Genomic DNA, 12,545 nt, shown 5'->3' with positions numbered 1-12,545 from the left:
TGGAAGTGTGCTCCTTGTTCTAGGAGTCCCAGATTGCACATGGATTAAACATTGTGCTTAATCCAATGGGAAGTCTGAAAAGGCTTCGAGGTCTAGGCCTCCTTAAAGGCAGGGTCTGAAAGGACCGAAACCATTTTTCTCCCACACAGGATGACTTCTTGGAAGAGCACTTTCTAAGCAATAAAGGGCTGTGCGCAGGCGGGGAGCTGCTGTTGTGAAGACGACTTGCTGACCCGGGGCAGCAGGGCCAGAGTATCATTCGTGATGAGAGCTGCCAGTTACACCAAGCACCAAGCACCTACCATGTGCCAGGCACCGTGCTAAGGAAGCACTGAATCTTCACGACAACCTTGTGAGGAAAGGGCTGTCATCGCCTGGACGAGGAAACTGAGGCTCCAAGAGGCCCCACATCACACAGGCAGGAGGTGACAAGGCTGGGTTCCGGTCCACAGCTCCAGCCTTCTGAGCTGAGGCCTGTGAGAGAAACCTCTGAGCCTGATGTCAGGCCTGCTCTCCACACGTGCCCCGAGATGGAGACTAATACCACCTTTCATCAAAGGCTGGTAGGGGATCTTGCCACGTACAACAGCACTCAAAAAGAAATGTTTTTAAAGAAATTTTATACAATGGAATGCTTCCTTTGAAAACTATCTTATGCGTAAGTCCAATCTAGAAGACCAGGGTTGAAGGTGGAAGCAGGGTTGGCTTGGGGCCCCCAGGGCTCCTGGAGTACCACTTGAAGGCTACTCATCCAGTAGGTTGGCACTTACTGTGAGAAGCATGGGAGGTGCCATGATGCTTAAGGCCGGCTTCGTGTTCAAAAGAATGAGGCGGGATTGCGGCAGACCCATTCCTGGGTTGGTTGGTCGTGGGGAGGGCTGCAGAATACCAAACTTGCCATATGCGCAGGGTGCTGGTCCATTTGGTTCACTCTTCCCTCTGGTCAGCAGCCATGAGCTGTCACTCACAGGGTAGGAAACTTATCTTCACCATCTTACATTTAATAAGCTGAATCTTTAAAGTTATGAATTATAAGATTAAGAGCTGCAGTACCCTTCCTTTTTACTTGCCCTTAAAAAAGGCATCATCTGGTTTTTCTGTATCAGTGAAAGTAGAATGTTTTAAGTACAGATCTTGGTGTAGGATCAATGGCAGATCTGTACCTCTGACCCTGGGGCAGGGGCTGGTGGAATGGCTCACAGTGGAATCATCAGACGGACCTCCTTCTCATAGATGTCGGGGATCACTCCCATGGGGGAGCTGACCATGTGCACAGTGTTCTTGCCAAACAGCTGGAACTCATAGTGGATGAGCTGCTCCCAAAAGCCATTGTTGGGCCGGATGATGGGCCGGCATGACTTGGTCCATGTGTGGGCATCCAGCAGAGACATGGCGTGGTATTTCATGAGATAGGCAAGGCAGAGGGCGGCCGAGCGGCTCACGCCGGCGGCACAGTGCAACAGGGTGCGGCCCTGCTTCACCTCCACGCTGTGGATGTGGTCTGCAATGGGGTCGAAGAAGTCACAGAGACGCGACATGGGTGTGTCAGCCACAGGCACCTGCACGTAGTGGATGTCCTCATATAAGGTGTTCACCACCTCCACTGAGACGTTGATGACTGTGGTGATGTGGTTGCTGGAGAGCAAGAGCTTGTTGTTGGCTGCTACCCCGTTGCTGATATACAGGCTGCTGGTGATCTGTGAGAGGCCGCTGACCGAGGGCTGCCGGAACTGAACCGGGAAGGCACACGGAGATGCTGTCATCGGGCTGGTGGGTCAGCGGCCAGTGAGACATAGATGCTGCATCTTCCTGCTAGTCTGTGTCCGTAGAAAACTGCAAGGAGGGAGAAGGGACAAATGAGGAGCCAAAGTTCTGTCCCCCCCCACTTAACATAATTCAGTGGCTGCCCACTGTCACGATGAGATGGAGCCCCTAAGCTTGGCTGTCAAGGCCATTTGTGGCCCAGCTCCTGCCCATCTCTTCAGCCTCCTGTTAACCTTTCCCGCGTTCTGAAGGGCCTTGGCTGGGCTGAGCCACTTACAGTTCCATATGGAGGGTGGTCCTCTCTGGCCCAGGGCCTTTCCTGCTCTCATCCTAGAACCCCCTTTCCTTACAAGCCTGTCAGGTCCTAATCTGTTCCATTCAGCAGAGGACTGTTGAGCATTGGGATCGTAGCCAAGGGTCACTTCCTCAGGGAAACCTTCCAGAACGACACCCCTCCCCCATATTTGATCAAGTCCCAGCTCCAGGCAGGCCCTATGTGCCCTGCTTCCTAACATTTCCTGAAGAAGTGCTTTTGCCATGATCTGTCTGTGAGTTCTCTTGAGATATCACTGTATCTATCTTCACGCCTACTATATCACCAGTGCCCAGTTGTGTGTCCCCACAAGTAGGTACTTAAAAATATTTGCTGAGTGAAGAAATGACTCCAACAACCACAACTCTGCCTCCTGAGAGGTTTTCTGGAAAAGATGAGGTCTCTGGCCATGTTTCTCTAGAACTTTGGGGAGGAGCTGGGTGGAGGTGAGGGTGGTTCTTAGGCTGCTGGAGAGGAAGGCCAAAGGCTGCATCGACATATCCTACCTGCCAGTACCCCAGAGTCCAATGCAATAGGCTCACCCCAGGTAGGGCAGATGGGGTTGGTTTGTTCTAGAAGTCTTGTGAGGGTAGGGGAAAAGACCCACCCCCAACTTCACCCAGTTGGAAGCCTAAATGCTAAGGAATGTTCCAGATCCTCATCATCTGAAAACCCAGAGAGAAGTGGACTGAGGGCCCCCAAAACTAGTACCTAGTGGGCAACAGGAATAGGGGAGACTGTTGTTCATCACAGGGACAAAAACTGTGCAGAGGAGATACTGCTCTGCAAGGTGAGGGTAGTAATGAGAGGAAAGTCATTTTCATGCTAGTCAAGAAATATTTATCAGGCACTGTAGTAGGTGCTGGGGATACTGAAATGTACAAGTCAGCCATGCCCCCCCCCCCCTCAGAGCTCAAAGTCTAGTGGGAGAGACAGACATTAAATAGGCAATTATGGGTGCAACAGAGTTGGAAAATAGGGATAACAGTACCTACCTTATAAGAATTTTCTGAGGATTAAATGAGGTAGCCTGGGTAAAGTGTTTAACAACAGGGCCTGGCACATTTATCTACAAATGATAACTACTGTTGATGTTGTTAGGGAAGTTAAAATGCAGGGCATTATGGGAATGAAGAATAATGGTATTTATTTCAGGCTGGGGCTACGGAGTTGCGAAGATCGCCTGAAGAGATGTCACAAAGATCTGAAGAACGTTTAGCGTGAGGGAGAGGGAGAGGGAGAAAGAGCGACTCGGCAGCATCTCAGTTTCACCATTTTATAGCGTACAAAGCCTTTGGTTCGATCTCCAAAACAGCATAACGAGCCGGTGTCTGGAGTTAATATCTCCATTTTACACACGGGGAAGGTGAGGCGGAGTGGGGAAAAGGACTTGTCTAGGGTCACAAAGCAAGGTTCAAAAGCCGGTCTTTCTGGGCTCATTATGTGTGGGAAAAGTGGGTAAAAACCGCGGAGTTTTCGTTAATACTGGGTTATAAACGTGGAACAAAGTCCAAGGGTTGACGGGAGAAAGGGGCCGCTTCCAGGGGTGAGTCAGGTAGGTTTCCTGGGGAGTTGGCGTTGGAATGGGCTTCTTCGCCCGCTCAGTGTCAAGACCTCGGTGTCTTACCTCTCTCTCGAGGGCGGGAGGGCAGGTTAGTTCAGGAAACAACCTTGGGCGAGGGTCCCCAGGTGAGAGAAGACCGGTCACGACCCAGGAGCCACAATCCCCGCCGGCCCGGTGCTCCAGTTTCCATAGCAGTGGTCCCTCGTCGCGGGGAGGAATGGGCCGTGCTGGGTCTCCGCAGAAACCCAGGCCTCGTCTCCCCGTCCCGGAGCTGCCCCGCCCAGATTCACCCGGTTACCCGCCCTGCGATCACGCGGGGACTACAGCAGTCCCAGTCAAGAAGTAGGGTCTGCTCTGCGCGCTGCAACCGGCAGCATGTCCCCAGCCAGTTTCCATGGCAACGCTCCGGGCCGCACCACGGCAGCCGCCGAGGGACAATCCTGCCGCGTCCGCAGCCTTCGGGGCTTTGCTCACAAGGCCCGCCCCCACCCCCCCACCCCGGTCCCGCCTTCCTCTCGCGTCTCCCGGGCAACGCGCGGCGTTCAGCGCCTCGCGTCTGCGCAGAGGCTCGCTCCGCGTCTACGCCCCTCACAGATCTTGGTTATCGACCGGGCTCCCGTTCCCGAGTCGCTCTCTAAGGTGGAAGGAGAGAATCCTGCAGTTAGCCAGCAGCCCAGGCCCTCCGTCACATGGAACCTAGGCTCGCCCATTGCTTGTGCGGTAGCCCCCCAGGCGACCACCAGTTCTGGCACCAGCCCGGCCTCGGCCTTCTTCCGGCAGAGCCGGAAGGCTCGGCAGCCGCCCCGACAGATCTGCTTTCTGCGGCCGCGGACCGCTCAGTCGCCGGTGCTCTTCAGGTGCGGCCCGGGGGCCCAGAGCGTTCGTCAGAGCCCGGGCCCCCGGGGGGAGCCGAACTCCCTCAGACCCCTGCTCCCTAAGCCGGCCGCGGGGACCTTGGCCCTGGCTCTTCAGAGCCTCGGGCCCCTCAGAGCCCAGCCCTTTCTTAGACCCCAGGAGAGTCTGAATTTCCCAGCCCAGCGCCTCGCCCGCCGTGGAGCCCGAACGCCCTCAGTCCAGACTCCAAGGGAGTCTGGAATTCCCACCTCCAACCCACATATCCTCCGAATCGCCGCGGACCCGGCTTTCTAGTGTCCCAGGTTTGACGTCGTGTATCCCGAGGGTCCCTAGCGCCCTCTGGGCCGAGCCTTGAACTTCCTTAGAGCCTGATGAGGCGCAGGTCCCCTCAGGCCTGACACTCCCCTCCTCAGCCTCTACTTTCCGCAGTGGCCCAGGGAAAGCCCCCAGTTCCCTCAGCCGGGCCCCAATCCCCACAGACCCCAGTTTCTCCTCCCCTCCTCCATTTCACAGCCCCCTCACAGCATCCTCCAGGCTCCCACAGAGACCTTGTTTTGGAAAGCAATTTGGTTCAAAATGATCATTATTTATTACTTGAAAGGGAATATTTCCATAAAACTGCCTTTTCCCCCCTTCCCAGGAATTAATGGTAAATTTGGTGCACCACTGAGTGGGTGAAGACTGTTTCATATGTCTTTAAGTATTTTAGGTCTTTTTTGTTTGTTTTTCTAACGGAATTTGGGAGACTTTTGTGAGCATCTTGATCTCTAAACTAACCTTTTCCAACACCTCATGTCTTTGCTTTCAGAAAAAACGTAAATGGGAGATAAGGGGTGTTTGTTTCTACTAGTTTGTAAATGTAAAAACATTCATAAAACCACAGTTCCAAACTGGCTGAAAATGAATTAGGAAAAATTTTAATCCTTCGAAATGTTTTATCCTTAAAAATTGTTCTATCAAAATAATATACACTTATCATAGAAAAATCAGGCAAGCAAAATGAATGGCTAGAGACAATCACTATTACCATGTTGGTGTATATTGTTCCAGATCTATTCATATATATGTACTGCAACATGCTTACACATTTTTTTTGCGGGGGCTTGGGGGGGTATATGTCACAAAACAGTTTACTATTTTGTAATCTTTTTTCCCCCACCCAATACACTTTGGATGTCTGTTTTATTCACAACTGCATAATATTTTATTGTATGACCTAACCACAATTTATTCATTTGCTTCCCTATTGTATATATAGGTAGTTGCCAAATTTTAGAAAGAAAATATTATGAATAATTATTTTTAAGTGGGAAAAGATATGTAGTTGCAAAACCACTTCACAGTGTCACCAAATTATCAAAAAGTGAAAACTCAAGGCCTGGTATTATCCATTTTTGACCAATTCCTCATTTTGACCAAATTGTTATCTCTAGTTTGGCCTGGAGCACCTGGCTCCATTCCATCACACCCCATCCCATACCTCTCACCCTCCAGAGTCTCCTCAAGTCCTTGCCCACCCCAAACTTCCTTCACTTTTCCAGACTTTTCCCAAACCTTTTTCCCTTAGAATTCCCCCATCAACCAACCTAACCTCTGTCCAAACACTTTATTCTCTTTTTTCCTGTTTCCTCTGACCTCCGCCACCCAGATCCCCCTTATACCTAGGCTTGAGCAGTGCCCCCCCACCTCAACCCCCCTCAGATTCATCCCTCTGACTTTGCTGCTTTCGTCTAAGATCCTCGCCTCCCATTTCAAACTGTGTTTTCTTAAGATGACTGCTCCTGTGAACAGTTCTGAATCCCTGTTGACACTTCTCTTGTGGATTACTTTGACCTTTCTGCATCCTTCTCAGGATGGTTTTCCCTCTCAGCATCCAAGAAACACCCATTTAGTGCACATTTCCTACAAGAAGAAACCTAGGCCTACTCCCTTGCTCCTCTGACAACTATGACAGGGTGGTGCCTCTCCCAAGAAACTTGGGGAAGCCTCAGCCACTACCCCAGGATCCCATCAGATCAGGTCCTGTCCTAGCCCTGGCCTAGCCATCAAGCCTGTACCACCTTGTCCTCCCTCTCCAGCTTAATGAATTCCAGTGAAGCAGCAGTGAAAAAATTTTTGCCCAAGAGCCACTTATCTCGGGTGATTACTCGTGACAACCTCAGTGCACAACGAATCTATGAGATGGAGGTAAAGTTGTCACAAGCTTTTGCATTAGAGGGTGTTAGTGGCTTGATCCATGTTCATTTCACTCTCCCCAAAACCTTGTGGGGAGATCACAGATCTTAGAGGTGATAGGAAGCCATCAATGTACTCTAATACAAGCCCGTTTTACAGAGGAGGCAGTTGAGACTCAGGGTTACTGATCTGCCCAAGGTGTCACAGCTGTTCCTGAGCTGAGGGAACCAAGGAGGACTCCATGTCTCTTGGCTCTGGTGGCATTTTTTTTCCTCAAAGTACATTAGCTTTCTGTTTAGGGACTCCCTGAATGGATTCCTACTATCTCCCATAAAAAGAAGTCTTGGCTCTTAGAGCTTGAAGTGGCATTGACAGCATTTGGTCATTTTTTTCCTTCAGGGATTATCCCCCACTTTCCACATGAGAACTGAGGCTCTTCTACTTTTTGTTTATGGACAAGAAGGGTTTGACCTGCTTACCCAGAAGCCCTCGGAAGAAGAGGGGAACCGCAGCAGCATCATCCCACAGACCCTGATTAATTCATTAAATACATCTTTGGGGCCTGCTTGGGACAGGCACTGTTTTGGGCACTAGGAAGAGGCTAGTGAACATGATGGACTCTGAGAATGTACTCGTTTCTTCCAGCGGAGCAGGCAGCCCAGAGTTGAACCACCTTCCCCTTCTTGACTCTGTTGAACCTCCCTCCATGTTCCAGGACCAAATCTGGATGGCGCATGGGATTCTGACATTGAAAACAGTGGGAAAGATGTAAGAGATAGTGTCAGATCCTCTTAAGGGTCACAGAGACCAAAAGAAGACTGGAGGCCTGGGTGTTTCTCCCTCTGCTAAATTTCCAGTGGCGTGGTGTAGTGGAAATAGGGTGGACTTGGACATGGGCAGGCCAGCTTTGTGTGAACTTGGGGAGTCACTTTTCCTCCAGGACTCTTTTCTCATTTGTAAAACAGGATCTATTGGGAGCCTCTCAGTTGCAGGTGACACAAACTGAACTTGAACTCGTTCGAGCAAAATAGAGAATGATGAGTTTACATAATCAAGGGTAGATAGGGCAGGGTCACCAATGTTTGGAATGAGTGATGTCAGGGGCTCCAATGCCATTGGATGTGTCTTCCACTCTCCCTATCAACTCCCCTTCTGCTTCTTTCTGCATGTTGGCATCGTTATCAGGCTGGCTGTCCCTGGGGAGCATGGCCACAGGAAACCCTGGCCTGTAGCCCAGAAAGGAAATGGAGTGCTTCCATTGTTGGTCAAGTTAGACAAATCCTGGAGAAGGACTCCAGTTGGCTCAAGTTGGGTCACGGGCCCATCCATGCCCCAGTCAACTGTGGTCAGGTAGTGTAGGCTACTCTGACTGGCCCAGGATGGGTTGGGGGTCAACCCCTATAACCAGTGGGTTTGGAGATATTGCACCTCTGGTAAGTGGGGTGAGGATCTGTGAGATATAACTGGAAACTCTCTTGAGTTGGCTTTATATGTGCCATCCTCCAGCCATCCAGAAGGTCTCCTTTTGAAGCCGTATTGAACCCTTACATGTTTTGGGTACACAATGTCCATTATGTATTATTACCCCATTTAATAGTTCAGCAAACCGAGGCTCAGAGATGGAGTAACTTCACTGAGGGGTATCGTGGACTTGCAAACCCAGGTCTGACTGACCATGGTGCAGGATGTTCTCCCTAAGGACAGGGACTGTCTTCTCTGTAGACCCAGTGACTTGCTGCAGGCCCAGCTTGTAGGAACTCAGTAGATTTGAGAGGCTTGAGTGGCAGCATGGCAGTCTTTCTCTCTCCCCCGCAAAGCGCTCCCAGCTTTGGCTAGCCACTGGCTTCTCAGGGCCTCCAGGAGGGCAGCTAAGATCTAGTGTCTTGGGAATCCTCTGAGCAACGCTCTGAACACAGTGGATGATGGCCGGTATCCCTTTATCTATGGCCACAGTTCTCAACCAGGACGGCTTTGCTCCTCAGGGACTCTGGCGCTGTCTGGAGGCCTTTTTGGTAGCACAAGTGAGAGTGGGATGGTGCTACTGGCATTTAGTAGGTGGAGGCCAGGGATGCTAATGCTGCTAAATATCTTACAATGCACAGGCCAGCCCCCTGCCACAAAGAATTACCTGGCCCCATGTCAGTAGTACCAAGGTCAAGAGACCCTGATCCATAGTAAAAGTGCTATCATTCTGTGCCTTGCTTAGAAATATCTGGGCATGTGTCCCACCTTCCTGACTAATGTTGTAGTTGCTGTGAAGACCTGCAGCTGATTTTTCATAGTATCCTCTCCACAGCTAACTCATTGGAATAAGTAAATGAATAAGACAAAGGATATGCCTTCCCAAAGCTAGCAGTCTTCTTGGGGACAGGATAGAAATGGTAGAATAGAATAAATAATTAGAGTTCAGTGTGACATAGGGGGTGTCACCAACAATATGTGGGGGGCACCAAGTGAGTAATAGGGACTGGGTGATAGGAGTTAAGGAAGGGGGTTTACAAGATGCACCCTTTCTCCTCCTCCCCTCCCCTCTCTTTCTCACCACTCTTCAAATAGAGATGTTAGGTCAAAATCAGGCTCTGAGGCTGCAGACTGTCAGAAGGTACCATAGGAGTTACCTAGCTCAATGCCCTCACTTTAAAATAGGGAAACAGAGGCTCCCTGTGAGCCAAGTTATTGATGAAATGTTGGGTCCAGCTGGCTCCTTTTCCACCCTCATATCAGGAGCACAGATGCCTCTCTTACTGTGAAGTAGCTTCTTCATCCTAAACTCACCTCTGTTTTTTGTAAGACAAGAGCCTCAGAGAAGACCAAGAACAAGATAGGCCACTTGTATGACCACCTGAAAAAAAAATTCATGACAGACCAGCTCAGAAAGCTGGGGCACTGGCGACGGGAATCCATGAACGTCCGGCAGTACCTGGATAGCATCCGAGTGTACAAGGAGCCTAACAAGAAAGACCAACCACCCTAGTCAAGGCAGAGTGATCTGCCCTGGGGCCATGACGACACTAGGCTGACGGGAGAAGAGCTGGAAGGGAGCCAGTCTACACCACTGTAGAACAACAATAAATGAGACTAGTGGACAGTGGAGCACAAAACCCCTCAGCAATTCTAATATTTCTTGCCCTGTCCCATCCCCTCTTTTCTGGTGAAGGTGATTCTGATAGTCCTGTAGCTGCCCAAGTGGAAACGGCTGAATCGAACCAGCTTCCAAGGTTAAGGTATGACCTTTGGTACCCACATGTCTGGTACAATGCCAGGCCAGGTGCACTGGGACAGTGGTACCTTGGATGGGAAGGGCTCGGTAATGCCGCTGCCTGGCATTCCAGTGGTAAGGAGTCAGGGTGGGCATCAGGCAGACCTGGGTTAAGGGCTATTTCTGCCATCCATCAGCTGTGTGACTTTGTAACCTCTCTGAGCCTCTGCTTCCTTATCCTAAAGAGTGGGGAAGTAGTGCGGGAACCTACCTCCAAGAACTGGCATGAGGATGTGGAGCGCCTGGCCCGGGGCCTGTCATTCTCAGTGGCTCTCATCACGATGCCTGCAGTTAGGTTCCAGCCTTGTCAGTCCCCACTTCCTGGCCTGCCTGCTGTCCCAGCTATGCCCCGACAGCCCACGACATGCCTTTACTTGCTCAGGCTCCTCATCTAGAATGCCTCTTCAGCCCCTCAGGGCTCTCAGGAAGCTCTGCATCCTTCAAGCCTTATCTCAATGCCATCCCCCCCACCCCACAAGCTTCTCTGACCGTCTTCTGCCTCCTGCCTGCCCCTCCCCCACCCTGCCCAAGCCACGTGGGTTCCCCTCCACTCTGAACTTGGCTTACCTGTGGTGGCTTCACTCTGCCTTCCATGGTAGATGTTGGATATTTGTCCCAGCCCTTGATTAGACTGTACAGTCTTTGACAGTGGGGGCCAAGGATCCCCCAAGATTTAGTTCAGGCCTCTTCCGTGCCATTTCCCCCACCCAGCCCCACCAGAAAAGGCTGCTCCTTCCTGTGCCAACACATCTGTCTGCACTGTGCATGCAGTTGGCCATTTCTTGTTGCTCCCTGTCTCCCTGACCACATTGTGAATGTCTCGATGGCTAGGATGCTGACTCGTTCATCTCTGCAACCACAATGCCCAGTAACATTGAGTAGTTACTCTATGTTTTTTGAATAAATGTTCATTCCTTTGTTTAATTACAGCTTCAGCACAGTGCACAGAGTAAGGGCCTGGTACATATTTTTTAAAGTTAACCAAGTCCTCTCACTTTACAGATGAGGAAACTGAGGCCCAGAGAGGTGACCTGACTTGCCTAAGGTCATGCAGCAAGTTAGTGGCAGAGGACTAGAAGCAGGTTTCCCGACTGCCGTGGAGTGGTCATTCTGCATCACCACAGTTGCTAGGTAAGGACCTCAGTCCTCTTGGTGGCTTTCAGAAGCCCTCTTCATTCGTCCTCATCCTCATCCAGGTGTGGGGAACCGGATGTCAATGATGCTTTTATTTTCCCCCTTTTTTTTTTTTGGCCCACTGCTTGGCATGTGGGATCTTATTAGTTCCCCAACCAGGGATCAAACCCACACCCCCCTGCACTGGAAGTGCCAGATTCTTAACCACTGGACCGCCAGGGAAGTCCCCTATTTTCTCTTTTAATGGTCTTCTTTTGAAAACATGATACTTTTCAGTGGGAGCCCAAATAGTCTTTTTCTAGGTTTTTGTCTGTTTTCTTGGCTAAACACAACTGATTAGAATAATTGACTTTAAATATTTAAATTTTATTATACAAGCAATATGACCACATTTGCCCAAAACAAAAATTCTTCTATTAGATCAACCATTGCTAGCATTTTGATGTGTTTCTTATATTTTGTGTATTCGTTTCATTTCAACAACAGTCTTTTTCCTTGGCACTGTACCTAGAGAAGGGGAAAGGAAGGCTTTGGGGATCCTGGTGTCTTCAGAAGGCCCACAGAGCAGCCCCAGCCCCTCTTTTCTCCAGAATGTCCCCAGGAATTCTCCACCTACTAGATCTTCCCTAATGCAGCCTCTCTGAGACTCACCCCAGTCTAGCCTCTGGCCACATGCACCCTTCTTCCCTAGACGGCTGGCCTTGGCAGAGGGTCTTTGCATCCTCATGCTGTGGCCCAACGGACTGGGGGACCCCTGGGAGTGGGGCAGGTGGGGGAGTTGGCATGTCAACCTAATAAGTCACTTTATAAGCCACTAACTCATCTCAGACTGTGTGGACTTAGTCTTCCCACTTTTGCATGAAAAAACCAGAGGATGTTGTATTTAAGTAAGAAACAAGAAGTGATGAAATTCTGGAGAAGCCGCCTAATTGTTGAGAGAAAAAAAAAATAAAAGGGAAGGAAAATCAGTGAAGGAAGAATGGAGGAGTGTTGGATGGGAAGATATTATTTGAGAAATAGAATCCTGAAGCTAAGGAGGGCCTTAGGGATTCTTTAGTCCAGAGGACACACACACACACACACACACACACACACACACACACACACACAAACAGAACTCTTAGTTCAAATGAAGTCTCACCTGGAAGCCCATTCCAGTAAAACCACTGACATATTCACATTTATTGAGCACTCATATTCCAGGCACAAGGCTCAGCTCTTTTCAGACATGAGTCATTGATTCCTCCCAACAACAAAGTAAGTAATTTTCTTAGCCCCGTTTTATAGATGAGAAACTGAGGCTCAGAGAGCAAGAATCCCACCTAAGATTGGGCAGCTAGTAAGTGACAAAGCCCACCCGAAGCCTGTCTCATCCAAAGACCATCTCCTAAGTGCCATGTGATAAGCTCCCAATCTCTATCACTCTAGTTGGAAGTGGAGGCTAGGGACCCTGAGCCCTCGGGAGCATGAGTTCACAGACG

The 12,545-nt window shown here is 50.1% G+C and overlaps 2 protein-coding genes across 2 annotated transcripts; one reads left to right on the top strand and one right to left on the bottom strand.

Annotated features, from left to right (window-relative positions):
* Positions 1-788: 788 nt before the first annotated feature.
* On the bottom strand, positions 789-3,981 carry DUSP18 (dual specificity phosphatase 18). Its single transcript, XM_079942424.1, has 2 exons — positions 3,705-3,981; positions 789-1,833 (listed from the first exon to the last, which is right to left on the bottom strand). Exon 2 carries the CDS (start codon positions 1,761-1,763, stop codon positions 1,197-1,199), a length of 567 nt encoding a protein of 188 aa, XP_079798550.1. The 5' UTR covers positions 1,764-1,833; positions 3,705-3,981; the 3' UTR covers positions 789-1,196.
* Positions 3,982-4,016: 35 nt separating this feature from the next.
* On the top strand, positions 4,017-9,645 carry LOC307197288 (uncharacterized protein C5orf52; the record flags this gene model as incomplete). The annotated part of the gene is made up of 3 exons (XM_079943049.1): positions 4,017-4,498; positions 6,575-6,683; positions 9,463-9,645. 3 exons carry the CDS (start codon positions 4,017-4,019, stop codon positions 9,643-9,645), a joined length of 774 nt encoding a protein of 257 aa, XP_079799175.1.
* Positions 9,646-12,545: the final 2,900 nt, after the last annotated feature.

The sequence above is a fragment of the Stenella coeruleoalba genome (assembly GCF_951394435.1).
Source record: "Stenella coeruleoalba genome assembly, chromosome: 14".
In the NCBI taxonomy this organism is placed as follows: domain Eukaryota; kingdom Metazoa; phylum Chordata; class Mammalia; order Artiodactyla; family Delphinidae; genus Stenella; species Stenella coeruleoalba.
The sequence above is the reverse complement of the archived record's forward strand: the minus strand, read 5'-3'. Positions and strand labels throughout refer to the sequence as shown.

What these genes read in the sequence shown, in the direction of transcription:
- DUSP18 (XM_079942424.1), bottom strand. Translation starts at nt 1,763, where the DNA reads ATGACAGCATCTCCGTGTGCCTTCCCGGTTCAGTTCCGGCAGCCCTCG.